The sequence below is a fragment of the Castanea sativa genome, chromosome 1, assembly GCF_040712315.1.
Source record: "Castanea sativa cultivar Marrone di Chiusa Pesio chromosome 1, ASM4071231v1".
NCBI lineage: Eukaryota > Viridiplantae > Streptophyta > Magnoliopsida > Fagales > Fagaceae > Castanea > Castanea sativa.
In genome coordinates this window covers 66,354,454-66,381,249 of record NC_134013.1, presented here as the reverse complement: position 1 = coordinate 66,381,249, position 26,796 = coordinate 66,354,454, and the positions used below count along the sequence as shown (strand labels likewise).

Genomic DNA, 26,796 nt, shown 5'->3' with positions numbered 1-26,796 from the left:
CATTAGACATGTAGGATTTTTCCGTTGGTTGGCTGATGGCAAGGATCATTTTAAAAACAATTTTCTTTTTTTAGGGATAACATTAGTAACAAAATCAATTTTAGGACCAAAATGAGAATGAACTCAAAATGTAAGGACCAAAAGTGATTTTTGCTTTTTTTTTTGGGTACGGAGAAGATATAAAAGTGCTCACTTTGGAAGGAAAGAATTGGTATCGTGGCGTTCAGTTGTTAAACGACGCCGTAAGCCCGTAAGAACATTATTAAACGGTACTCTTCTCTCTCTTTTGCAAAATTTCACCCTCAATCTCTTTTCCCTCTCTCTCTCTCTCTCTCTCTCTCTCTCTCTGTGCAAAAACACTTAACAATCTCAGAAAGTGCTTGGTATAGAGTCTATAGACTAACTGTTCAGTGGCAGCAATGGAAGCCAACGGTTGTGACTAATGCTTAGGGGCAGAGAACGACGCCGTACAAGCTATGGTGATATCCTGAGAACACTTTCTCCTTTTTTTTTTTCACTGAAAATGTTCAAATTTTCTATTATAATCATTCAACTATTGGTAGATTAGAGACAGCATTTGAATTTGGATCTGGATTACTGTTCAAAAACTTTGGATTTCTTGTTTGTTCTTATATTCACTGTAAATTTAATTTTTTTTTTTATAAAATTATTAGTAGAATAGAGATAGGATTTGAAATTTTGATTTGGATTAGTGGGAGGCTTTTGCAAGAGTGTAATGTATATTTAAGCCTAAACACATTCTTCATAGCTCCAATGGTACTCACTCTCTCTCTCTCTCTTCATATATGTATGTATGAAATGTTTTTTGTGCCTTGATGCATATCATATGCTAAAGTTTTGATTATTTTTTTTATACAATTTCTATATCCCAATGAGGAAGAGTTTAGTAATCTGAAAATGGTGCATGAGATTCATACCACAAAAATAAATAAATAAATAAATAAAAATAATGGGGCTCCCTTTTGCAAGCTTTTTGTAGAGGTTGAGGAACCACAGTTCCACTTCCATGCACTGCCAGGTAGATACTAGGCATTCTGAGGGATATTTTGATTTTAATCATGATTTCTGATCTGGGTTTTCTTTTTTGTCAATCTCTAGGAACTGGTTTTTCCTTGAAAATTTTACAAGGGTATAGGTTGGTTAAATAATTATACTCTTCCTTTTTATTTTATCTTACTTGCATTAGCATTTCATTGAAATTACGAAACAAGCAACACCAAAATCATTGTTTTGGCACATGCAAATGCATGCATACTCAACTAACAAGGTTTTATGTTTGCTTCACCTCATTGACTGATGCTTGTTGGGCATTCATTTTATCCTTGTAGCTTCTTCTACTTGTATATGCTACCCTGTCATTGCAATATAAAAAGTGGTCCTGGCCGCGTAAGAACTTGCCTTCTTAAACACTTTCCTATTGTCTTGGGTTTTGATTTGTGCTACCTCTTTGTTAAAATTTTATATATTCTGATTCTGGAGAACATGGTTGACAGATTGACCAATTATTATTATTATTTTTAATTTCTTGATACTTCAATGAGCATCCTATCATGCCTCTTTTGCCAAGGACATAAAATTTAAAATATGTCTTCCAGGAATGCTTAAATGGAGAGTTTGTCAGGGTGGGTCCTAACCCAAAGTTCATCCCTGTGGCTGGATACCACTGGTATGTCTCTTTTTTCTTTTCCCCTGTTGAACTTTTTACATTGATGACTTAATCCTAGGTGAAGAAACACGTTCAACTATATTCTTTATATGAAGTTTAAGATTTTTTATTATCTTGGTCCCTTATTTTTTGTAGGTTGCTTTTTTTTTTTTTTGGGGGGGGGGGGGTCTTTATTTTTGTACTGTCCCTTATTTTTGTTGGGCTTCCCTCTTCGGGAGCCTGCGTCCTGGTTTTTTTGCTCGATAAACCCCTTTGGCTGAAGACTAGTGGTAGGTGGTCCCGTGGAGCTTTTAGAGAAGGGTAGCCTAGTGCGACCGGTTTTGTCGTTCTTGTTCATGTAGTGTGCAAACAGTTTTAGTTACTTAAGTTGTTGCTTCATGCATATCCTTCACATCAACATAGTACCTTCTTCTTCTTCGTCTTCTTTTCCCAGCCATTCCTTTGGTCATTGTTTATGCCTATTGGTCACTTATTGATAATCCGTGGTTACCTCTCAGGATAAGATCATGAATTTCATTACAATCTTAGCTGTATGGATTTTAATACTTATAACACCATACATCTTTATGGTTGTGGCTTATTCCTCAAACATCTTAGAAACAAGAATTCTTGATACAAGCAATCAAACTGATCAATGTGATGGTATCTGGATGTTTGTCTGAGCAAAATATATTTACAATATGGACATTGGCTATACACTAACATGTCAATATTTGATTGAATATACAGATAATGAATCAAAACTTATACAAGCCTCACAAATACAAGCCACACTCAAACCTCAAGACATCAAACTAAGAACAAGCCCTTTTATATAACTATCTTTGCATCTGACTTCTTTCAACTGCCAAAATAATCTAATTTTGTATTTTATTTTGGTGATGTTGTCTTTGGATGAGAAGACTTTCCAGTAATAGCCTTCTTCACCTTGGAAAGTGAATGCTTGACCTTTGAGCCAACTCCTGATAGGATATTATGTTTCTTGTGCACAACCTTAACATCAATGTCTTTAGCAGCTTCTACCATGACTGGAGCATCATAGCCTGGGTCTGTCCTTTTGTGTTCATCTCCTTCCTCTTCATCTGTTTTTGTTTCATCAACTGTGGTTTCTGCTTCTTGATTTTGCATTTCTTCTTTGCTAGGGACTGGTTCTCTTTCCTTGGTCAAGTCTTTAGTCACTTGCAAATTCTCTTTCTTGGATCTATGCATGAGGTTGGATAATGAAATCTTAGCTGAATCCTCTGATGTAGACTTCTCAGATAATATTTCACCCAAATCACCGATTCTCTTTTCTCCTTCACATTCAACCTCTCTCACTTCTGCATCAGCCTCTGTAGATTTTCCAGGTCTTGTATCTTTTTGTTCAACTTTCTCCAAGGCTTTGTCAATTGGGTGCTGTAACACTGGTTGAACATCTTCATGGGCTGTTGTAATGATTGTCTCTGTGTTCTCACTGGGGCATTCTTCTCCTGGAATCTTTGTTTCAGATGCTGCATAAGAGGTCGTCTCTAACTGCTGAATGTTTTGAGTGATTTCTTTGACTTCTGCAATGCCCAATGTGCCTTCTTTCTGCAATATCTCTATGCCCGCTTCCTGGATATAAGAGAAATCAAAAGGCTTCTCAATATGATCCATTCCATGCGAATTTCTATTTTACTTTGATCTTTAGGCCCTATTCAGATTTTGAAATGATTAAGGGGATGGTCAGGGACCATTCGAAAAAGACTCAATACTGGCTTCCATTATTCATGCTCTAGGCATATCTTTTTATTCTTTCAAAGGTCAATATGGCTGTTGAAGATATTTCCTTGAGGTTGATCACAAACCTCAAATTTAAGACTCTTAGTGTTTATAGAAGCAGCTTATTGGCAGTGAGGCACCTCATTGAATAAGGTAATCTTGTTTTCTTAAAGGAAAAAAGGAAAAGAAAAAAAAGGAGCAAGGAGATTTTGAGTGCATTAGTCCATGTGGTTGGGTTCTATAGATATTTAATTATTCATCATTTTGATCCATCTTCAGGGAAAAATAAAAAAGAAAGAAAGAAAGAAGGAAAAAAGCTATTGTCTAATTGATTTCATCAGAAAACATTCCTTTTTGGGATAATCAGCCAAAATTCTTCCTGAACATTTTGTTTAGAGCAAAAATGTATGCAAGATCACTGTATGCATTTGTCATTTGTTAAATTCTGCAGAGATTTCATACCAAAAGTTAAATTTATAACATTAGAGTCCATTTTGTTTTCTAACATTTTAAACCTTTTAAAAAATTTATGTTTTGATGGCAAGGAAGGAGGAGAGAATTGAAGGTCACTGACCTTTTCTTCGAGAGTCATGACTTCCGTTGTTGCCTTTGTGAAGTTTGTGTCATCACTCTGATTTTCAAGGTCCAGTTTCATTGCTGCCTCCTTGACAGTCTTTCCCTGTATTTTATCTAGATAGCTCTCTGCTGCATTCTCATTCTCTACAGTTCTATCTTCAACTTGAATTGTCTTGGCAATGTCCTCACTTACATTGCCCTCGTCAATTATTTCAGACAACTATATAATAGAAAAAAGCTTCAGCTTTACACTTCAAAAGAATAAGGATAAAGAGAAAGAAAAATAAAGAAGTACCCTGAGTGCTTCATGCTGATGTGCATCTGTTGTGGCTTCATATGTTCTGTTTGTCTCCTCTGCTGGATATTCTTCTGATCTTGATTCATATCCTTGATGGCTCTCTATAATTGTTTCTTCACCAAGAGTAACTGATTTATCATCTTTGGTAAATTCCTGTTCCTCTGTGCCCTGTAATATTTCCCACGCTGATAACAGTTTCTTACTATAGAAATAATAACAGAAAATAAGAAGAAGGAAAGCTTATGAATTATTAAATCACAATTTAATTCTCTGACCTCTTCAATAAAAACTTTGTTCTTTAATATTTTATTTGCTTCAACTGTTTTCTTGCATTGACTCTCACTTTCTTCAGTGTTCAAATGAGGTATTGCTGTCTGGAGATGCTTTTCATTGATATCTTCTGATTTGGTGAGTACTTCATGACTCTGGACCTCTGACACACAATGGTCAGCAATGACTTCATCTTCACTAACTTCTACTAAACCTAGAGCCTTAGATTTAGATGGTATTTCAGAAGTTTCTTTCATTTCTTCAATATCAGCTGCATCCAGCTTCTCCACTTTCAGGCTTTCCCCAGTTTCACCAGTTTCTTTAATACCCTCATATTTGGACTCAAAAACTGCATCAGAAGCTGTTTTTGTTTCCTCAACTTCATTTGCATCTGGATTTTTCAGAGTTTCACTTTCTTTCTCTTCATTTTTGGTAGCCACATTTAGGAGTTGAGATGGCAAGTTAGAGGAAGTTTTTTCAAGCTTCATGCTGGCAACTTCTTCAGCTGGTGGATTAGACTCCCTTATACTTGTTTCGACTCTGTCATCTGAGATAGTATCCTCTGTTGACTTGTCATTCAGCTGAGCTTCCACTGAACTTGGTTCTGCTGTTACTACTTCTGCAGTTGCATTTTCAGTCTTGTCGCAAATATTATCCACTTTGATTTCCTCTTTAATATATTCAAATGAATCTTTAGCCACTGTGATGGAGACACCCTCAGGCTTCACAATACCTTTATCCTGTATCTCTTCTTCTGAGTTAATGAGTGCTTCACGACTGTGAACATCCAACATAGTTTCCAAAGCTTTCTCACTTGTCTCAAAGCTAAGATTGGAAGCGTCCTCAATTGGACTTGTTAGTTCTTTGATTTTCTCGCATTCTTCTTTGTCTGCAGTCTCTAATTTTGAAGCTCCATCTAAAAGCCCCAATTTGGAGACTGCGAACTCCTTGGGCTCTTCTTGCTCCAAGCATGCCTCTTCTGCTGCCTTTATTGCTGAAAAATTGTTGATACCCTTCTCATCTAGCATCTCCACTTCCTTTATGTTTTCCTCTGCCGTCTTCTTGAATGTTGTTGTGGTTCTATGCTCTTGTTCTGTCGAAAGGAATGTAGAAGATAGTGTTTCAGGTTGCTCTTCCTTTTGTAAGCATGTCTCTTCTGTTGCCTTTGTGGCAGAAGAATCACTGATATTCTTATTATCAAGTATCTCCCCTTCCTTTGTCTTTATTGCTTCTGTTTCCTTGACAATAGTTGTAGGTCCATGCTCCTGTTCCCATGAAACCGATTCAGAAGATGGTGTTTGAAGTTGCTCTTCCGACTTCCCTGCAGGGAGATTCTGATCAGCAGTGATTTCATCAATGATAACTGCTTCAGTGCCCAGGGATTTGGATTCCAACACTGATCCAGAAGCTTCTTTGATTCCTTCTTCTGTTCTGTCTGCATCGAAATTTTCCACTCTTAAACTTTGCCCAGTCTCATTCGTTTCTTCAACACCATGATATTTGGACTGGAAAACTGCATCAGAAACTGTTTTGGTTTCCTCATCTGCATCTGGTTTCTCCGGAGTTACAGTCTCTGTCTCTATATTATTGTGTTTCATATTTGGGAGTTGAGACACCAAGCTAAAGGAAGTTTTTTCAGGAGTCATGCTGCCAACTTCTTCAGCATGTGGACAAGGCTCAGCATCGATTGTTTTCAAACTCTCGTCTGAGCTGGTATCCATCACAGGTTTGTCATCCATCTGAGCTTCCCCTAAGCTTGACTCTGCTGGTATCACAATTGCATTGTTGGCATTTTCAGGAAAATTGTCCACTTCCACTTTGATGTCCTCTTTGATCTTTTCCTCTTCATCTTCAGCAACTGTCATGGAGACATTTGTTGGCTTAACACGACCCTCATCTTGTATCTTTTCTTCTTCTTCTTCCAGTGCTCTTGTTGCAGCTACTTCTGTTTCCTCTATTGGATCTTCCTTAATAGTTGTGTTTACTGTTTCTATATCTTCTTCAGAGTCTGTTGCCTTAAGATATACAGTGGATTCTGGGCTACAATATTTCACCTGTTTATCAGAAAAAGTTTCAGATTGATGTTCACTGAAAGAAGATTAAGAAGTAGCATATGACACGCAAAACCACACACACACATGCATGATTCGTATTAATATCCATATTGTATTGACTTGGGATGAAGTCCCTTGGTATATGTTTTTTGTAGACGATATAGTTTTGGTGGATGAAATTAGACATGGTCAAAACCAAGTTGGAAATTTGGAGGGGCGCGTTGGAATCTAAAGGCTTTAGGTCAAAACAGAATATATTGAGTGTAAATTGTGAACTTTAGGAAATTTGGAGGGATGGTTTGGAATCTAAAGGCTTTGGGATAAGCGATAATTAGCATGGTACCATAGTAGGTGATCCTGAGTTTGAACCATGTCTCTACTCTACCATCCTAACAGCTTAAGGTTTTGTCTTTGTTGTTGTTTAAATGATGTGTGTGTATATATATATATATATAGAATTGCATACTGATTAAAGCTAACCTTGTTAAGTGTATCATCTCGAAGAGATACTTTATGAATTTCCTTAAAGTCGCTTTCTCCATCTATCACCTGTTCTCTATTGTTTGCGCTTCCATCAGCTTTCTCAACTCCTTCATGTCCATCTACTGCCTTAAGACTACCTTCATCTTGTATCTTTTCTTCTTCTTGTGCTTTGGTAACAATGGCCTTTGTTTCCCCAATTGGATCTTCTTCAATATTTGTTTTTATAGTTGCTATCTTCCGCTCGGACTTTGTTTCCTTGAGATATTTGATGGATTCTGGGCCAAAGTCTTTGTCCTATTTATCAAATAATGTTTCAAATTAATGTTCACTAGAGAAGAAAAAGAATCGGCAAGCTAGATATGTATCACACAGTATTTCTATACTAATTAAAGTTCACCTTCTCAATTATTCCATCTCCAACAGAGATTGTATAGATTTCCTTTAAGTTGCTCTCTCCATCTATGGCTTGTTCTTCAATGTTTTCACTTCCATTAGCTTTCTCAACTCCCTCATGGACATTTGCTGGCTTAAAGCTATCTTCATCTTGTATCTTTTCTTCTTCTGGTGCTTTTGTGATAGGTGCTTCCATCTCCTGTATTGGATCTTCTTCAATATCCGTGTTTACTGTTTCTATTTGCTCCTTGGAATCTGTTGCCCTATGATACTCGGTAGATTTTAGGTCAGAGTCTTTCACCTGTTTATCAAAGAATATTTCAAATTAATGTTCATTGCGAGACAAAAAAGAAAAAAGAAAAAAGCAGCTGTATATAACATAGAATTTCTTTAATATTTAAAGCTCACCTTCTCAAGCATTTCATCTCCAACAAATTTTGTATGAATTTCCTTTAAGTTGCTCTCTCCAGCTATGGCATGTTCTCTGATGTTTTCACTCCTATCAACTTTCTCAACTCCTCCATGCCCATCTGTTGGGTTAAGACTGCCTTCATCTTGTATCTTTTCTTCTTTTGGTTCTTTTGTAAGAGATGCTTCTATCTCCCTTGTATCTTCTTTAATATCAGTGGATTTTGGACCAGAGTTTTCCACCTGTTTATAATTAATTTTTTTAAATTAATGTTTACTGGATGAAGAAAAAGAAGCATCATATGAGATATATAATTAAAGCTCACATTCTTAAGTATTTCATCATCAGTAGATCCTGTATGAATTTCCTGGCTGTAGTGCTCTCCATCTGGGTTTTGTTGTATGATGTTTTCACTTTCATCAACTTGCTCAACTCCCTCATGCATATCGGCTGTATTAAGACTTCCTTCATCTTGTATCTTTTCCTCAGCTGGTACTTTTGTAACAAATGATTCTGGTTCACTTGATGAATTTTTTTCAAAATTTGTGTTCAGTGTTTCTATATGCTCCTTGGAGTCTGTTTCCTTAAGATATTCAATGGATTCTGGGCCAAATTTTTTTACCTGTTTATCAAATTACACTGTAAATTAATGTTTGCTGGGAGAAGAATAAGAAGTGCTTTATATATATATATATATATATATATATAACATATAATTACTATACTATTTAAAGCTCACCTTCTCAAGTATTTCATCTCCAATAGATTTTTTTGTATAAATTTCCTTCAAGTTGCTCGCTCCATCTACTGGCTGTTCTATGTTGTTTTCACTTTCATGGATTTTCTTGACTTCTTCATGCGCTTCTGTTGGATTAAGGCTACCTTCATCTGGTATATTTTCTTCTTTTGGTTCTTTTATAAAAGGTACTTCTGCCTCCCACGTTGGATCTTCTTTGATATCCATGTTTTTGGTTTCTGTATGCTCCATGGAGTCTGTTGCTTTGATATATTCACTGGATTCTGAGCCAGAACCTTTTACCTGTTATCAAATAATGTTTCAAATTAATGTTCACTGGAAGAAGAAAAAAGAAGCATCATATGGGATGTATAAAATTAAATTTTTATGATAAAAAAAACTTACGTTCTCAAGAATTTTATCTCCAGTGGATATTGTATGAATTTTTAACAAGTCACTTTCTCCCTCTATCGCTTGTTGTCTGATGCAGACACTTTCATCAACTTTCTCAAATCCCTCATGCACATCTGCTGGTTTAAGAATACCTTCATCTTGCATCTCTTCTTCTTCTGGTGCTTTTGTAACAAGTGCTTCTGTCTCCCCTGTTGGATCTTCAATATTTTTGTTCACTGTTATTATTTGCTCTTTAGAGCCTGTTGCGTTAGGATATTCAGTTGAATCTGGGCCAGAGTCGTTCATCTGTTTATCAAATAAGATTTAAAATTAACATTTTCCCGAAAAAGTATAATAACTAGCATATGATAAATATAACTTAAGAGTTCCTATACTAATTAAAGCTAACCTTCTCAAGTATTTCATCTCCAGTAGATCTTGTACGAATCTCCTTCAAGCTGCTTTCTCCATTTTTGACCTGTTCTATGGTGTTTTTACTTTCATTAACTTTCTCAACTTCTTCATGCACTTCTGCTATATTAACAAGTCCTTCTGCCTCCCCTGTTGTATCTTCTCCGATATCCATGTTTACTGCTTTTGTTTGCTCCTTGGAGTTTGTTTCCTTGAGATATTCAGTGGATTTCGGGCCAGATTCTTTCACCTGTTTAACAATAGCACTTCAAATTAATGTTCATTGGAAGAAAAAAGAAGAAGCATCAGATGATATATAGAACATTAAATTTCTATTCTAATTAAAGCTCACATTCTCAAATATTTCATCTCTAGTAGATCCTGTATGAATTTCCTCCATGTTTTTCTCTCCATCCTTGTTTTGTTGTATGATGTTTTCACTTTCAGCAACTTGCTCAACTCCCTCATGCACATCTGCTGTCATAAGACTACCTTCGTCTTGTATCTTTTGTTCTTCTGGTGCTTTTATAACAGGTGCCTCTGTCTCCTCTAATGAAACCTTTTCAATATCTGTGTTTAGTGTTTCTATTTGCTCCTTGGAGTTTGTTTCCTTAAGATATTCAATGGATTCTAGGCCAGAATCATTTACCTGTTTATCAAATTACATTTCAAATTAATTTTTGTGGGAAAAGAACAAGAAGTCACGTATACTATATATAACATAGAATTACTATACTATTTAAATCTCACCTTCTCAAGTATTTCATCTCCAATAGATATTGTATGGATTTCCTTCAAGTTGCTCACTCCGTCTACGGGCTGTTCTATTATGTTTTCACTTTCTGTAGCTTTCTCAACTCCTTCATGGACTTCTATCAGCTTAAGACTCCCTTCATCTGGTATATTTTCCTCTTTTGTTGCATTTGTAACAGGTACTTCTGTCTCCCCTGTTGGATCTTCTTTAATACCCTTGTTTTCAATTTCTATATGCTCCTTGGAGTCTATTTCCTTGAAATACTCAATGGATTTTGAGCCAGAATCTTTAAGCTGTTTATCAAGTAACATTTTAAATTAATGTTCACCAGAAGAAGAGAAAAAAGAAGCATCATATGAGATGTATAATGTAAATTTTTTTTATACTAATTTAAGCTTACGTTCTCAAGCTTTTCATCTCCAATAGATATTGTATGAATCTTTATGTCACTTTCTCCATCTGTGGCTTGTTTGATGTTGTCACTTTCATCGACTTTCTGAACTCCTTCACGCACATTTGCTGGTTTAAGAGTTCCTTCATCTTTCATCTCTTCTTCTTCCGGTGCTTTTGTAAAAGGTGCTTCTGTTTCCCTTGTTGGATATTCTTCAATATTTGTGTTCGATGTTCTTATTTGCTCTTTAGAGTCTGTTGCCTTAAGATATTCAGTTGATTTTGGACCAGAGTTGTTAACCTGTTTATCAAATAACATTTTAAATTAACATTTTCCTGAAAAAGAAAAACAAGAACTAGCATATGATATATATAACTTAGAATTCCTGGACTAATTAAAGCTAATCTAGGCTAGAATCATTTATCTGTTTATCAAATTACATTTCAAATTAATTTTTTGTGGGAAGAAGAATAAGAAGTCACGCATGCTATATATAACACAGAAGTTCTATACTATTTAAATCTCACCTTCTCAAGCATTTCATCTCCAATAGATGTTGTATGAATTTCCTTCAAGTTACTCACTCCATCTACGGGCTGTTCTATTATGTTTTCACTTTCTGTAGCTTTCTGAACTCCTTCATGGACTTCTAGTGGCGTAAGACTCCCTTCATCTAATAAAGTTTCCTCTTTTGGTGCTTTTGTAAGAGGTACTTCTGTCTCCCCTGTTGGATCTTCTTTAATACCCTTGTTTTCAGTTTCTATATGCTCCTTGGAGTCTATTTCCTTGAAATACTCAATGGATTCCGAGCCAAAATCTTTAACCTGTTTATCAAGTAACATTTTAAATTAATGTTCACCAGAAGAAGAGACAAAAGAAGCATCATATGAGATGTATAATGTAAAATTTTTTATATACTAATTTAGGCTTACGTTGTCAAGCTTTTCGTCTCCAATAGATATTGTATGAATCTTTTTCATGTCGCTTTCTCCATCTGTGGCTTGTCCGATGTTGTCACTTTCATCAACTTTCTCAACTCCTTCATGCACATATGCTAGTTTAAGAGTTCCTTCATCTTTCATCTCTTCTTCTTCCAGTGCTTTTGTAAAAGGTGCTTCTGTTTCCCCTGTTGGATATTCTTCAATATTTGTGTTCGCTATTCCTATTTGCTCTTTAGAGTCTGTTGCCTTAAGATATTCAGTTGATTCTGGACCAGAGTTATTAACCTGTTTATCAAATAACATTTTAAATTAGCATTTTCCTGAAGAAGAAAAACAAGAACTAGCATATGATATATATAACTTAGAGTTTCTGGACTAATTAAAGCTAATCTAGGCCAGAATCATTTATTTGTTTATCAAATTACATTTCAAATTAATTTTTTGTGGAAAGAAGAATAAGAAGTCACGCATGCTATACATAGCATAGAATTACTATACTATTTAAATCTCACCTTCTCAAGCATTTCATCTCCAATAGATGTATGAATTTCCTTCAAGTTACTCACTCCATCTACAGGCTGTTCTATTATGTTTTCACTTTCTGTAGCTTTCTCAACTCCTTCATGGACTTCTAGTGGCGTAAGACTCCCTTCATCTAGTAAAGTTTCCTCTTTTGGTGCTTTTGTAACAGGTACTTCTGTCTCCCCTGTTGGTTCTTCTTTAATACTCTTGTTTTCAGTTTCTATATGCCCCTTGGAGTCTATTTCCTTGAAATACTCAATGGATTCTGAGCCAAAATCTTTAACCTGTTTCTCGAGTAACATTTTAAATTAATGTTCACCAGAAGAAGAGAAAAAAGAAGCATCATATGAGATGTATAATGTAATTTTTTGTTTATACTAATTTAAGCTTACTTTGTCAAGCTTTTCGGCTTGTCCAATGTTGTCACTTTCATCAACTTTCTCAACTCCTTCATGCACATCTGCTGGTTTAAGAGTTCCTTCATCTTTCATCTCTTCTTCTTCCAGTGCTTTTGTAAAAGGTGCTTCTGTTTCCCTTGTTGGATATTCTACAATATTTGTGTTCGCTGTTCCTATTTGCTCTTTAGAGTTTGTTGCCTTATGATATTCAGTTGATTCTGGACCAGAGTTGTTAACCTGTTTATCAAATAACATTTTAAATTAACATTGTCCTGAAGAAGAAAAACAAGAACTAGCATATGATATATATAATTTAGAGTTTCTTGACTAATTAAAGCTAATTTAGACCAGAATCATTTATCTGTTTATCAAATTACATTTCAAATTAATTTTTTGTGGAAAGAAGAATAAGAAGTCACACATGCTATATATAGCACAGAATTACTATACTATTTAAATCTCACCTTCTCAAGCATTTCATCTCCAATAGATGTATAAATTTCCTTCAAGTTACCCACTCCATCTACAGGCTGTTCTATTATGTTTTCACTTTCTGTAGCTTTCTGAACTCCTTCATGGACGTCTATTGGCTTAAGACTCCTTTCATCTAGTAAAGTTTCCTCTTTTGGTGCTTTTGTAACAAGTACTTCTGTCTCCCTTGTTGGATCTTCTTTAATACTCTTGTTTTCAGTTTCTATATGCTCCTTGGAGTCTATTTCCTTGAAATACTCAATGGATTCCAAGCCAGAATCTTTAACCTGTTTATCGAGTAACATTTTAAATTAATGTTCACCAGAAGAAGAGAAAAAAGGAGCATCATATGAGATGTATAATGTAAATTTTTTTTTATACTAATTTAGGCTTACGTTCTCAAGCTTTTCATCTCCAATAGATATTGTATGAATCTTTTTTATGTCTATTTCTCCATCTGTGGCTTGTCTAATGTTGTCACTTTCATCAACTTTCTCAACTTGTTCACGCACATCTGCCGGTTTAAGAGTTCCTTCATCTTTCATCTCTTCTTCTTCCGGTGCTTTTGTAAAAGGTGCTTCTGTTTCCCCTGTTGGATATTCTTCAATGTTTGTGTTCACTGTTCCTATTTGCTCTTTAGAGTCTGTTGCCTTAAGATATTCAGTTGATTCTGGACCAGAATTGTTAACCTGTTTATCAAATAACATTTTAAATTAACATTTTCCTGAAGAAGAAAAACAAGAACTAGCATATGATATATATAACTTAGAGTTTCTGGACTAATTAAAGCTAATCTAGACCAGAATCATTTATTTGTTTATCAAATTACATTTCAAATTAATTTTTTGTGGAAAGAAGAATAAGAAGTCACGCATGCTATACATAGCATAGAATTACTATACTATTTAAATCTCACCTTCTCAAGCATTTCATCTCCAATAGATGTATGAATTTCCTTCAAGTTACTCACTCCATCTACAGGCTGTTCTATTATGTTTTCACTTTCTGTAGCTTTCTCAACTCCTTCATGGACTTCTAGTGGCGTAAGACTCCCTTCATCTAGTAAAGTTTCCTCTTTTGGTGCTTTTGTAACAGGTACTTCTGTCTCCCCTGTTGGTTCTTCTTTAATACTCTTGTTTTCAGTTTCTATATGCTCCTTGGAGTCTATTTCCTTGAAATACTCAATGGATTCTGAGCCAAAATCTTTAACCTGTTTATCAAGTAACATTTTAAATTAATGTTCACCAGAAGAAGAGAAAAAAGAAAGCATCATATGAGATGTATGGTGTAAATTTTTTTTTTATACTAATTTAGGCTTACGCTTTCAAGCTTTTCATCTCCAATAGATATTGTATGAATCTTTTTTATGTTGCTTTCTCCATCTGTTGCTTGTCTGATGTTGTCACTTTCATCAACTTTCTCAACTCCTTCATGCACATCTGCTGGTTTAAGAGTTCCTTCATCTTTCATCTCTTCTTCTTCCGGTGCTTTTGTAAAAGGTGCTTCTGTTTCCCCTGTTGGATATTCTTCGATGTTTGTGTTTGTTGTTCCTATTTGCTCTTTAGAGTCTGTTTCCTTAAGATATTCAATTGATTCTGGACCAGTGTTGTTAACCTGTTTATCAAATAACATTTTAAATTAACATTTTCTTGAAGAAGAAAAACAAGAACTAGCATATGATATATATAACTTAGAGTTTCTGGACTAGTTAAAGCTAATCTAGGCTAGAATTATTTATTTGTTTATCAAATTACATTTCAAACGAATTTTTTGTGGAAAGAAGAATAAGAAGTCACGCATGCTATATATAACATAGAATTACTATACTATTCAGATCTCACCTTCTCAAGTATTTCATCTCCAATAGATGATGTATGAATTTCCTTCAAGTTACTCACTCCATCTACAGGCTGTTCTATTATATTTTCACTTTCTGTAGCTTTCTCAACTCCTTCATGGACTTCTACTGGCTTAAGACTCCCTTCATCTAGTAAAGTTTCCTCTTTTGGTGCTTTTGTAACAGGTACTTCTGTCTCCCCTGTTGAATCTTCTTTAATACTCTTGTTTTCAGTTTCTATATGCTCCTTGGAGTCTATTTCCTTTAAATACTCAATGGATTCTGAGCTAGAATCTTTAACCTGTTTATCAAATAACATTTTAAATTAACATTTTCCTGAAGAAGAAAAACAAGAACTAGCATATGATATATATAATTTAGAGTTTCTGGACTAGTTAAAGCTAATCTAGGCCAGAATTATTTATTTGTTTATCAAATTACATTTCAAACGAATTTTTTGTGGAAAGAAGAATAATAAGTCACGCATGCTATATATAACATAGAAATACTATACTATTTAAATCTCACCTTCTCAAGTATTTCATCTCCAATAGATGTTGTATGAATTTCCTTCAAGCTACTCACTTCATCTATAGGCTGTTCTATTATGTTTTCACTTTCTGTAGCTTTCTCAACTCCTTCATGGACTTCTACTGGCTTAAGACTCCCTTCATCTAGTAAATTTTCCACTTTTTTTGCTTTTGTAACAGATACTTCTGTCTCCCCTGTTGGACCTTCTTTAATACCCTTGTTTTCAGTTTCTATATGCTCCTTGGAGTCTGTTTCCTTGAAATACTCAATGGATTCTGGGCTAGAATCTTTAACCTGTTTATTAAGTAACATTTTAAATTAATGTTCACCAAAAGAAGAGAAAAAAGAAGCATCATATGAGATGTATAACGTAAATTTTTATTTATTTTTATATTTTTTACTAATTTATGCTTACGTTCTCAAGTTTTTCATCTTCAATAGATATTGTATGAATCTCTTTTGTGTCGCTTTCTCCATCTGTGGCTTGTTGTATGATGTTGTCACTTTCATCAACTTTCTCAACTCCTTCATGCACATCTGCTTGTTTAAGAGTTCCTTCATCTCTCGTCTCTTCGTCTTCTAGTGCTTTTGTAAAAGGAACTTCTATTTCCCTTGTCAGATATTCTTCAATATTTGTGTTTGCTGTTCCTATGTGCTCTTTAGAGTCTGTGGCCTTAAGATATTCACTTGATTCTGGACCAAAGTTGTTCATCTGTTTATCAAATGACATTTTAAATTAACATTTTCCTGAAGAAGAAAAACAAGAACTAGCATATGATATATAACATAGAATTCCTGGACTAATTAAAGCTAACCTTCTCAAGTATTTCATCTCCAACAGATCTTGTATGAATTTCCTCCAAGCCGCTTTCTCCATCTATGGCCTGTTCTATGATGTTTTTACTTTCATTTACTTTCTCAACTTCTTCATGCACTTCTACTGGCTTAAGACTATCCTCTTCTGGTGTTCTTGTAACAAGTACTTCTATCTCTCCTGTTGTAACTTTTTCAATATTCATGTTTACAGTTTTTGTTTGCTCCTTGGAGTCTGTTGCCTTGAGATATTCAATGGATTTTGGGCCAGAGTCTTCCGCCTGTTTATCAAATAGCGTTTTAAATTAATGCTCATTGGAAGAAGAAAAAGAAATGTCAGATGAGAAATGTAACATAAAATTTCTATAGTAATTAAAGCTCACATTCTCAACTATTTCTTGTCCGGCAGATACTGTATGAATTTCCTTCAAGCCAGTGTCTCCATCTGTGGCTTCTTCTCTGATGTTTTCTCTTTCATCAGTTTTATCAAATCCCTCACGCTCGTCTGTCGGCTTAAGAATACCTTCATCTTGTATCTTTTCTTCTTCTGGTGCTTTTGTAACAGGTGCTTCTGACTCCCATATTGGATCTTTTTCAATATCTGTGTTCACTGTTTCTATTTGTTCCTTAGAATCTGTTGTCTTAACGTATTCAATGGAATCTGGGCCACAGTCTTTCACCTGTTTCTCAAATAACATTTTAAATTAATATTAGTTGGAAGAAGAATAAGTAGTGTGTGTGTGTGTGTATCAGACTTTCTATACTAGTTAAAACTGACCTCCTCAAGTATTTCATCTCTAGCAAATATTGCATGAGTTTCCTTCAAGTTGCTGTTTCTATCTTCGGCCTGTTCTATGATGTTTTCACTTTCACTAACTTTCTCAACTCCCTCATGCTCTTCTACTGGCTCAAGACCATCTTCATTTGGTATCTTTACTTCTTTTGGTGCTTCTGTAATAAGTACCTTTGTCTCCCCTGTTGGATCTTCAATATTCGTGTTTACAGTTTCTGTCTGCTCCTTGGAGTATGATGCCTTGAGACATTCAGTGGATTCTAGGCAATAGTCCTTTTCCTGTTTATCAAATAACATTTCACATTAATGTTCACCAGAAGAAGAAAATGAAATAACATATGAGATATGTGTAACATAAAATTTCTTTACTAATTCAATCTCACCTTCTCAAGTATTTCATCTTTAGCTAATATTGTATGAATTTCTTTCAAGTTTCTCTCTCTTTCAATGGCCTGTTCCCTGGTGCTTTCACTTTCATCAACGTCCTCAACTCCCTTATGCACATCTGCTGGCTCAAGTCCACTTTTATCTGGTATCTTTTCTTCTTCTGGTGCTTTTGTAACAGGTGTTTCTGTCTCTCCTGTTGGATCTTCTTCAATCTTTGTATTTGTTGTTTCTGTATGTTCCTCAGAGTCTATTGTCTTAAGATATTCAGTGGATGCTGGGCCAGAGTCTTTCTCCTGTTTATCAATCCTCAGAAGATTAAAAAGAAGCAACATTTTTTTTCCTTATGGTTTATATGGTGCTTTCCATATTCAATCTTATATTTCTGTCTACATGACTTGTGATGTGTGTGATGCAGGTTACTGATCATACAAGAGATCTTGAAGAGATGCAGAATGTCTCAAAGAGAAGAATACCTTGCATCTCTGCATAGGTGTGTGCATTTTAATATGATTGGTAATTGCATGTAAGTGAGATATATAACATTTTCTTTTCATGTTCCAGAGGATCGGTTAGTACATAAATAATGTTTTTACCAAGAAATGCCCACTTTGCTCTCTTATAACCGGTCCAATTGTTGAAGTTAAGCCTGAAAATGCCTGACTTTGAAGTTAAACAAGTTTTACCCATACCATTTTTGGGCAGTTCTATATAATCCACTTGAACATGAAGCTCATGTTCTGCAAGTCCTATATTTCTTCTCTTTGAAGTCAATTGGTGCCCATGAAAATTTCTTGCTAAGCTAGTGATAGTATGATACAGGCCCCATTATGATTAATAAAATACACACACACACACACAGAATTCTATACTAATTGAAGCTCACCTTCTCAGCTATTTCATCTCTAGTAGATACAGTATGAATTTCCTTCACATCACTACCTCCATCTATCTCATGTTCTCTTATGTTTTCACTTCCATTGACTTTCTCGACTCCATCATGCACCTGTTCAACATATTTTAGTAATAGAACCTCGGGAAATCACTCATGTAAAAGAAAATTATGCCTACATAGGAGTTGATCTCCTGACCTTTTCAGTAGTGCTGACAGCAGTAATGGTGTCTTTTGCCTTCTGTGATTCATGAATATGATCTTCGGCTTCCAATTTGGGCTCCATTTCCATTTTTCTCTCTGTTTCACCTTCAATTTGGACTATATTCTTTTGCTCAACAGATTCCGGATTCCTCTCCTGAACATCATCTTTGTTCTCCTCAGTTTGACTCTTGTTGGTTTGAGGAAGTGTATCATCAGTTTGATCTTTGTTCGTTGATTCGGATACAAAATCAGGCTTTTGACCCAGATCAGCTGATTCTAGATTCTGTTCCAGACCAATATATTAGTAAAAAGCTAAATGTAGTTCACCATAAAATAAAGATATATTGTTAGTGATTTGAATTTCATGGAGAAAGAGAAAAGAAACATTAGAACAGAATCTGGATGCATTAGTTAGTCCTGTAATATGGTTGTTCATCATGAATAATGATATCATAAATTGAAAGATTGCGTTCTTCAATTCCTATGTAAAACTGTGAGACAAATCAAGTCTCATGGTTATCATCCCATCAGTGGTTTCATCTGTAGTACTTACAGTATATGAGTTAAAAACTGAAAACCATTTAAGTTAAATATTTGTTATTGCTGTTACCTTTTCTGCTATTTGATCATTGTCTTGGGTGTTTGTAGGCTCACATTCGTGGCTATGAGCTCCTGCATTCAATTCAGCTGTTCCTTTCTCTACTACATCTACATCGCCTTTTAAGCTACCTTCCAAGTTCTGAACAGAATCCTCTTGTTCCAGGGTAGCCTTTTCACTGTCTTTACACGTACTAATTGCAATATCCTTTGAGGCCTCATTAGATAGATTTTCATGTGTGAAAGTGTCCAATTTGGATACCTCAGTTTGATCTGCTAAATCACTGCTTTCTCCCTTTTGTGAGATCTCCAAATCTTCTGTATCATAGCTATTCTTTTCACTGTGTAGCTCTGGGGGCATTTGTGACTCTGCATCCTTGAGCTTTTGGACTTTTTCATTTGCATCCTCCTTCCCATCGTCTGAAGAGAACAATTCAGAAACATCTTTTGATTTAATGGGTTCATCTTCCTTCTGTATTAACTTCTCATCTGTTTCCTGCACACTGGAAGGAGTTTTGGCATTTACATCTGCGATAACATCTTTTTCTGGAGTCTCTTCTACTGTCTTGCTTACTACAATTGTTATGGGCTCATGGTCTTTCAATGGCATTACATAAGAATCTCGAGAGCTATCTTCTGATATGCTATCTATGGGTTTCTCAGTGGCGGTCACTTCTACTTCATGGCCAACTCCTCTAGGAGGTTCTTCTTTTTCCATTTGATGCTCAATTTTTTCTCCTCCTCCATCTGCTACAGTCAAAATCTCCTTGTTCCTATTCTCTTCTAAGCCAGAAATTTCCTCTGGTTGGACATCAATATCTACATTGTCTAAGTTAGTTTCTTCTGTTTCAATGGTTGCTGGACCCTTCCCTTGAGGAGCAGTTTCAGAGCTTTTGACTTGCTCATAATTTTCTGGTTTGGCTTCTTTCAAGCCCGTTTCTTCACACAAAACTGTGACAGATGCAGAGTCAAAATCATTATTGGTGTGTTCTTCTTGCTTCAGGATTTCTTCTTTGGTCTCTTTCTCAGATACCTCAGGCACAAAGGAAGAGTTTCCTGCAGAAGTCAAAGTTATGAAGACCTTATCTGGCTCTGGACTGTCCTGTAAGGTCCCTGATTTTGATTCCTCTGTCAAATCTTTTACCCCGATCTGCTCTATGAACTCCAAATCTGGGCTTTTGACCTGTTGAACAAATTAAATAGTAAGTCAACAAATGAGAGTAGATATGGAAGATTCTGGAAACAGTTCAGATTTTTTGTACAAGCTGACCTCCTCTTTTAACTTCATAGCATCACTTTCATCTTCCTTTAAGTTTTCCTTTACTGTTACTTCTCCAACTGATAAAGAAGAGAGTTCTGTGATGTTTGGTTCCTCCAAGTTTGGTTGTTCTGTTTCTATACGGGAAGCTGTTGTCTCAAATCTACTAGATTCCTAATTAAAAAAAGAAGGGGGGGGGGAGGTGAGAAAGGTTTGGTAATTAGATAAGAGCACAGAGATGAATTTATTTTTTCTGAAGCTTAAAATTTTTAACTAACCTGATCATCTTTGGAGTTCTCTTCAGTTGTTTCTTTCTCATTGAATGCTGGAGACTGGTCCTTAACAATATCAGTTTCCTCTAGTATATGTTCCCTATTTCCTTTGCTGACACTAGTAGTATAAAAAACCTACATTGCCGATGAAGTTTTGATTTAGATTACATTGTTTTGATAGAAAAGAAAATCAGTAAAGTGTACATGTGATGTTAAATTAGGATGTATTAGTTGACTCTTGATGGTGATGCACAAGATTGAAACAAATGGAATATTTTTAGCCAGCACCCTCATTGTAAATATGAGGAACTTGCTTTCCTTGTTTTGTGAATTTTAGGTTTCCGTCTGCAAACTATCAATCTCGCTCCTAACAGCTGTGCAATGAGAGTCCTAATCCAAAAAATATATTTTGTAGCAGCTAGATACACTGAATTAAATGCATTAACATTTAAAAAGGAAAACAAAATGAAAAACTATGATGTATTTAACATATGGTGAGTCAATATCATAATTATGCCTTAAGTGTTTTCGTATCTCCCAGTGACTCATTCTTCAGTTTAAGATCCTCCTGCTTGGTGGTCAACTTAATCTACGTGGGGAAACAACTTCTCACATAAGTAACCAAATATAAATGAGATATGAATTTTGTTAAAATAAGGGTTAAATAATTGTTAATAATCTCCCCATTTTTTAACACATTAAAGTTTTGGGACAAGTATTAATTTGTCATGGTATCATAGCAGGTAATGTTACATACCTCAGTTTGATCCGCTGAATCACTGGTTTCTCCCCTTTTTGAGATATCCACATCTTCTGCATCATAGCTATTCTTTTCATTCTGTATCTTAGGGAGCATATGTGACTCTGCATCCTTGTGCTTTTGGACTTCTTCATTTACACCCTCCTTCCCATCATCTGAAGAGAACAATTCAGAAACATCTTTAGATTTAATGGATTCATCTTCCTTTTGTGTTAAGTTCTCATTTGTTTCCTTCACCCTGGAAGGAGTTTTGGCATTTGCATATGTGGTTTCGTCTCTTGCTAGAGTCTCTTCTACCATCCTGCTTAATTCAATTATCATGGGCTCATGGTCTTTCAAAGGTGTCATATAAGAATCTTGAAAGCTATCTTCTGATACGCTATCTAAAGGTTTCTCAGCAGTGGTCACTTCTACTTCATGGCCAATTCCTGCAGTAGGAGCCTTATCCTCCATTTGATACTCATTTTTTTCTCCACCTCCTTCTGCTATGGTCAAAATCCCATTGTTCCTATTCTCTTCTAAGCTGGAAATTTTCTCTGGTTGGACATTAATATCTACATTGACTAAGTTAGATCTGTCTGTTTCAGTTGTTGCTGGCCCTTCAGTAGCAATATCAGAGCTTTTGACTTGCTCATTATTTTCTGGTTTGGCTTCTTTCGAGCCTGTTTCTTCACTAAAAGTTATGACAGATGCAGAGTCAAAATCTATATTTGTGTGTTCTTCTTGCTTCAGGATTTGCTCTTTGATCATTTTCTCAAATATATCAGGCACAAAAGAAGAGGTTTCTGCAATAATCAAAGTACTGAAGTTTTTATTTGGCTCTTCACTGTCCTGTAAGGTCCCTGATTTTGATTCCTCTGTCAAATCTTTTGCTCCAATCTGCTCTATGAATTCCAAATTTGGGCCTTTGACCTGTTCAACAAATAAAATTGTAAGTCAGAAACTGAGAAACACAAAATGGTAGATTTGGAAACCAATTCAGATTCTGTGTACAAGCTGACCTCTTCTTTTAACTCCTTTACTATTACCTCTCCAACTGATGAAGAAGAGAGTTCTGCAATGCGTGGCTCCTCCAAGTTTGGTTTTTCTTCTTCTATACTTGAAGCTGTTATCCCTAACCCCCTACATTCCTAATGAAAAGAAAGGGAAGGGAGAAAGGTTTGGTAGTTAGAGAAGAGTACAACGATGAGTTTAATTTCTTTTAAACTTAAAATTTTTATCTAAGTAGAACCTGTTGATCTTTGGAGTTCTCTTCAGTTGTTTCTTTCTCATTGAATTCTGGAGACTGGTCCTTAACACTGTCAATTTCCTCTAATATCAGTTCCCTATTTCCTTTGTGGATACTAGTAGTAGCATCAAATGTCTACATTGCAAATGAAGTTTTGAATTAGACTCCATTGTTTTGATAGAAAAGAAATCAGTAAAGTGTACCTCTGACGTTAAATTAAGGATGTATTAGTTGATACTTGACAGTAATGCACAAGATTGAAATAATTGGAATATGTTTTGATAGTACCCCCATAGTAAATATAAGGAACTCAGTTTCCTTGGGTTTGGTGAATTTTAGGTTTCTTTTGCAAACTATCAATTCTCTATTCTCCTAACAACTGGGCAGTTCTAATCTGCATAAAAATTTTGTAGTAGCAACACACTTTGAAGAAAATGCATATTGTTTAAAACGGGAAAACAAAAGAAAAACATGTTAAGTGCTGAACATATGGTGAGTCAATAGCACAATTGTGCCTTTTATTTATTAATTTATTTTTTTTCCCGTATCCCCCAGTGACTCATTCTTTAGTTTAAGATCCTCCAGATTAGTGGTCAACTTAATCTCTGCAGGAAAACAACTTGTCACGTAATAACCAAATATAAATGACATTTGACTTTTGTTATAATAAAGGTAAAATAATCAAATTTACTCTTTCCTAACAATTTATACTTTTGGGAGAATTAGTAATTTGTCATGGTGTTAAAGTGGTGGTCCTAAGTTTGAAGCATATCTCCTCTTTGTCCCATCTAAAAAGTTAAAAATCCTGTGTCTGGCCCCACTTATTTAGAGGAAGTTTGAGCCCATATGAGAGGAGTGTTCAAATATTGGGTGAATGGTTAAATTTACCATTTCCTAATAGTTTAAGCTTTTGGGAAAAGTGAAAATTTCTCAACTATCAATATTTTATTATAGCATTTACCTTTTCTCTTGCAGCTTCTTTTTCTTTTTTATCATCAATAGTTTCTGTTTCTTCTCTCTTTTCTGTTTCTGAAGTTTCTTCAAGGTTCTGAATGATTCCTTCCTCTTTCATGCAGGTAGTCTTTTTCATATTTTCACCTGAAGATTCTGCCTCCATTTCTTCAGGTGTTACATCTAGAACTTGTTCAAGCTTCTCATTTGCATCTCTCTGGAAGATCGGTTCCAACTCTTCTTCACCTTTTGCTGTTTCCTTCACACTATTTCCTTCAGCCTCAGCAACCCTGTTAATGCCATCATTGCCTTCAGGTATTTTCATAGAAGACATTTCCCCTTCTCTTTTCTCTATTGAAGCTTCTGTTGGAATCATGTTCTCATCTTGTCCCTGCAGACATTCCTCTTGTTTAGCTAGTGGAGTGTTAAGAGCTTTTTCATGTTTTTCAACTTCATGATCTGTCTCACATGCGATGCTCTCATCAACTGCATCTTTCTGTAAAACATGTTCTGAATCTTCTTCACCTTTTGGTGTTCCATCGGCATTGTTTATTCTGGCATCATCTTGCCTATTATTGCCATCTTTGTGTTCAGCCACTTTGACAAGAGACGAGTCCTCATCTTTATTCTCTATTGAAGCTTCTGTTGGAGCTAAGTCCTCGCCATCTACATGGAGGTCTTCCTCTAGATTCAACAATGAATTATCAAAAATATTGTCTGGGCTTTCAACATTGTGATATTTCTCTTGTGGGTCATCTTTCTGCAAGACGTGCTCTGAATTTTCTTCACCTTTTGGTGTGACCTTTACACTGTCCTCCATAGTCTCAGCTAATCTATTATTCTCATCATTGTTTTCAGCCACTTTGACAAAAAATGTGTCCTCATCACTATTCTCTATTGAAGTTTTTGTCAGAGCCGAGTTATAACCTCCCTGTAGAACTTCCTCTTGTTTCACGAAAAAAGTATCAAGATTATTTTCAGGGCTGGCAACATTTTGATTTTCCATGCCTACAATGTTCTGTCCTGGTTCATCTATCTGTAGTATTTTCTCTGAATCTTCTCCACCTTCTGGTGTTACCTTTTCACTGTTTTCTGTAGCTTCAGCTTGTCCATTGTCATCGTTGTCTTCAACCACGTTGATGGAAGATGTGTCCTCATCTCTTTTTTCTATTGCAGCTTCTGTTGGAGCCTGGTTTTCAAATTCTCCCTGTAGGCCTTCCTCCTGTTTCACCAATGGAGGATCAGAAATAGTTTCTGGAATTTCAGCTCCATTATCTGTCTCATGTGTAATGCCCTCTCCTGGTTCATATTTCTGTAAAAAAATTTCTGAATTTACTTCAGCTTCTGGTGTTGCCTTTGCACTGTTCTCTGTAGCCTCAGCTAGCTTGTCATTGTCATCATTGTCCACAGCAACTTTGACAGAAGTAATGGCTTCATCTCTTTTCTCTTGTGAAGTTTCTACTTGAGCCAGGTTTGTACTTTCTCCCTGCAAACCTTTCCTTGGGTTCACCAATGAAGTATCAAGAATTTCTCTAGGGCTTTCAAACTCATGATTTGTCTCTTGTGGTTCGTCATGCTGTAAAGCTTGTTCTGAATCTTCTTCACCTTCAGGGCTTTCAACATTGCGATTTTCCGTGCCTACAAGGCTCTGTCCTGGTTCATCTATCTGTAGTATTTTCTCTGAATCTTCTCCACCTTCTGGTGTTACCTTTTCACTGTTTTCTGTAACTTCAGCTTGTTCATTGTTTTCGTTGTCCTCAGTTACTTTGATGTAAGATTCCTCCTCTCTTTTCTCGATTGCAGCTTTTGTTCTTGGAGCCAGGTTTTTAGATTCTCCTTGTAGGCCTTCCTCCTGTTTCATCAATGTAGGATCAGAAATATTTTCTGGGATTTTGGCTCCATTATTTGTCTCATGTGTAATGCCCTCTGCTGGTTCATCTTTTTGTAAAATTTGATCTGAATCTTCTTCATTTTCTGGTGTTGCCTTTGCACTGTTCTCTGTAGTCTCAACTAGCTTGTCATTGTCCACAACAATTTTGGCAGAAGATGTGCCTTCATCTCTTTTCTCTTGTGAAGTTTCTGCTGGAGCCAGGTTCGTACTTTCTCCCTGCAAACCTTTCCTTACCAATGAAGTATCAAGAACTTCTCCAGGGCTTTTAAACTCATGATTTGTCTCTCGTGGTTCATCATGCTGTAAAGCATGTTCTGAATCTTCTTCACCTTCAGGGCTGTCAACATTGTGATTTCCCATGCCTACAATGCTCTGTCCTGGTTCATCTATCTGTAGTATTTTCTCTGAATCTTCTCCACCTTTTGGCATTACCTTTTCACTGTTTTCTGTACCTTCAACTTGTTCATTGTCATCGTTGTCCTCAGTTACTTTGATGTAAGATGTGTCCCCATCTCTTTTCTCTATTGCGGCTTCTGTTGGAGCCAGGTTTTCAGATTCTCCCTGCAGGCCTTCCTCCTGTGTCACCAATGTAGGATCAGGAATATTTTCTGGGATTTCGGCTCCATTATTTGTCTCACGTGTAATGCCCTCTCCTGGTTCATCTTTCTGTAACATTTGATCTGAATCTTCTTCACCTTCTGGTGTTGCCTTTGCACTGTTCTCCGTAGTCTCAGCTAGCCTGTTATTGTCCACAACAACTTTGACAGAAGATATGCCTTCCTCTCTTTTCTGTTGTGAAGTTTCTGCTAGAGCCAGGTTTGTACTTTCTCCCACCAATGAAGTATCAAGAACTTCTCCAGGGCTTTCAAACTCAAGTTTTGTCTCTCGTGGTTCATCATGCTGTAAAGCATGTTCTGAATCTTCTTCACCTTTTGGTGTTACCTTTACACTGGTTTCTGTGGTTTCAGCTGGCTTGTTATTTTCATCATTGTCTTCAGCCATTTTGATGGAAAATATTTCCTCATCATTGTTCTTTATTGAAGCTTCAGTTGAATCCAGTTTTTCACCTTCTTCTTGCAAATCTTCCTTTTGTTTCACTGATGAAGCAATGATAATATTTTCTGGGCTTTCAACTACAATGCTTGCTGTTTCATCTATCTGCAGTCCCTCTTCTGAATCTTCTTCCCCTTGTGGAGTTACCTTTGCACTGTTTCCTGTAGCTTCAGCTAGCCCAATATTGTTATTGTCATTGTTATCCTCAGTCACTTTGACAGAAGATGTGCCCTTGTCTCCATTCTCTGCTGAAGCTTCTGTAGAAACCAGGTGCTCAACTTCTCCCTGGAGACCTTCCTCTTGTTTTGCCAATGATACATGAAGAATTTCTTCCGGGCTTTCATCATGATTTGTCTCATGTGCAATGCTCTCACCTGCTCTGGCAGGCTGTGACTTCTCTAAAAT

At 35.9% G+C, this 26,796-nt stretch overlaps 1 protein-coding gene and 1 long non-coding RNA gene across 5 annotated transcripts in view; one reads left to right on the top strand and one right to left on the bottom strand.

Moving 5' to 3' along the window:
* Window positions 1–393: 393 nt before the first annotated feature.
* On the top strand, window positions 394–23,663 carry LOC142642880 (uncharacterized). Its single transcript, XR_012845757.1, has 4 exons — window positions 394–479; window positions 1,617–1,687; window positions 17,704–17,778; window positions 23,573–23,663. It is a non-coding gene; the product is annotated as an uncharacterized LOC142642880 (long non-coding RNA).
* LOC142642856 (uncharacterized) overlaps window positions 2,225–26,796 on the bottom strand; it is a 33,524-nt gene continuing 8,952 nt past the window's right edge. For 2 of the 4 annotated variants that reach the window (XM_075817292.1, XM_075817298.1), the window contains exons 6-43: window positions 23,458–26,796; window positions 22,500–22,631; window positions 22,270–22,398; window positions 21,266–22,180; window positions 20,515–20,643; window positions 20,249–20,410; window positions 18,992–20,161; window positions 18,377–18,664; window positions 18,172–18,291; window positions 17,285–17,581; window positions 16,887–17,180; window positions 16,492–16,788; window positions 16,111–16,389; window positions 15,711–16,007; window positions 15,293–15,589; window positions 14,769–15,065; window positions 14,248–14,541; window positions 13,844–14,137; window positions 13,323–13,616; window positions 12,921–13,214; window positions 12,451–12,693; window positions 12,049–12,342; window positions 11,528–11,821; window positions 11,123–11,419; window positions 10,605–10,895; window positions 10,201–10,497; window positions 9,803–10,099; window positions 9,449–9,700; window positions 9,052–9,345; window positions 8,650–8,949; window positions 8,236–8,532; window positions 7,910–8,152; window positions 7,506–7,802; window positions 7,106–7,402; window positions 4,577–6,625; window positions 4,299–4,469; window positions 4,002–4,223; window positions 2,225–3,280 (exon numbers count right to left, since the gene is read on the bottom strand). In XM_075817292.1, coding sequence (XP_075673407.1) covers window positions 2,558–3,280; window positions 4,002–4,223; window positions 4,299–4,469; window positions 4,577–6,625; window positions 7,106–7,402; window positions 7,506–7,802; window positions 7,910–8,152; window positions 8,236–8,532; window positions 8,650–8,949; window positions 9,052–9,345; window positions 9,449–9,700; window positions 9,803–10,099; window positions 10,201–10,497; window positions 10,605–10,895; window positions 11,123–11,419; window positions 11,528–11,821; window positions 12,049–12,342; window positions 12,451–12,693; window positions 12,921–13,214; window positions 13,323–13,616; window positions 13,844–14,137; window positions 14,248–14,541; window positions 14,769–15,065; window positions 15,293–15,589; window positions 15,711–16,007; window positions 16,111–16,389; window positions 16,492–16,788; window positions 16,887–17,180; window positions 17,285–17,581; window positions 18,172–18,291; window positions 18,377–18,664; window positions 18,992–20,161; window positions 20,249–20,410; window positions 20,515–20,643; window positions 21,266–22,180; window positions 22,270–22,398; window positions 22,500–22,631; window positions 23,458–26,796 — 16,776 coding nt within the window. In that variant the 3' untranslated portion in view covers window positions 2,225–2,557. The remainder of the gene's footprint in view (window positions 3,281–4,001; window positions 4,224–4,298; window positions 4,470–4,576; window positions 6,626–7,105; window positions 7,403–7,505; window positions 7,803–7,909; window positions 8,153–8,235; window positions 8,533–8,649; window positions 8,950–9,051; window positions 9,346–9,448; window positions 9,701–9,802; window positions 10,100–10,200; window positions 10,498–10,604; window positions 10,896–11,122; window positions 11,420–11,527; window positions 11,822–12,048; window positions 12,343–12,450; window positions 12,694–12,920; window positions 13,215–13,322; window positions 13,617–13,843; window positions 14,138–14,247; window positions 14,542–14,768; window positions 15,066–15,292; window positions 15,590–15,710; window positions 16,008–16,110; window positions 16,390–16,491; window positions 16,789–16,886; window positions 17,181–17,284; window positions 17,582–18,171; window positions 18,292–18,376; window positions 18,665–18,991; window positions 20,162–20,248; window positions 20,411–20,514; window positions 20,644–21,265; window positions 22,181–22,269; window positions 22,399–22,499; window positions 22,632–23,457) is intronic. The other 2 variants (XM_075817306.1, XM_075817310.1) reach the window with 2 other exon arrangements.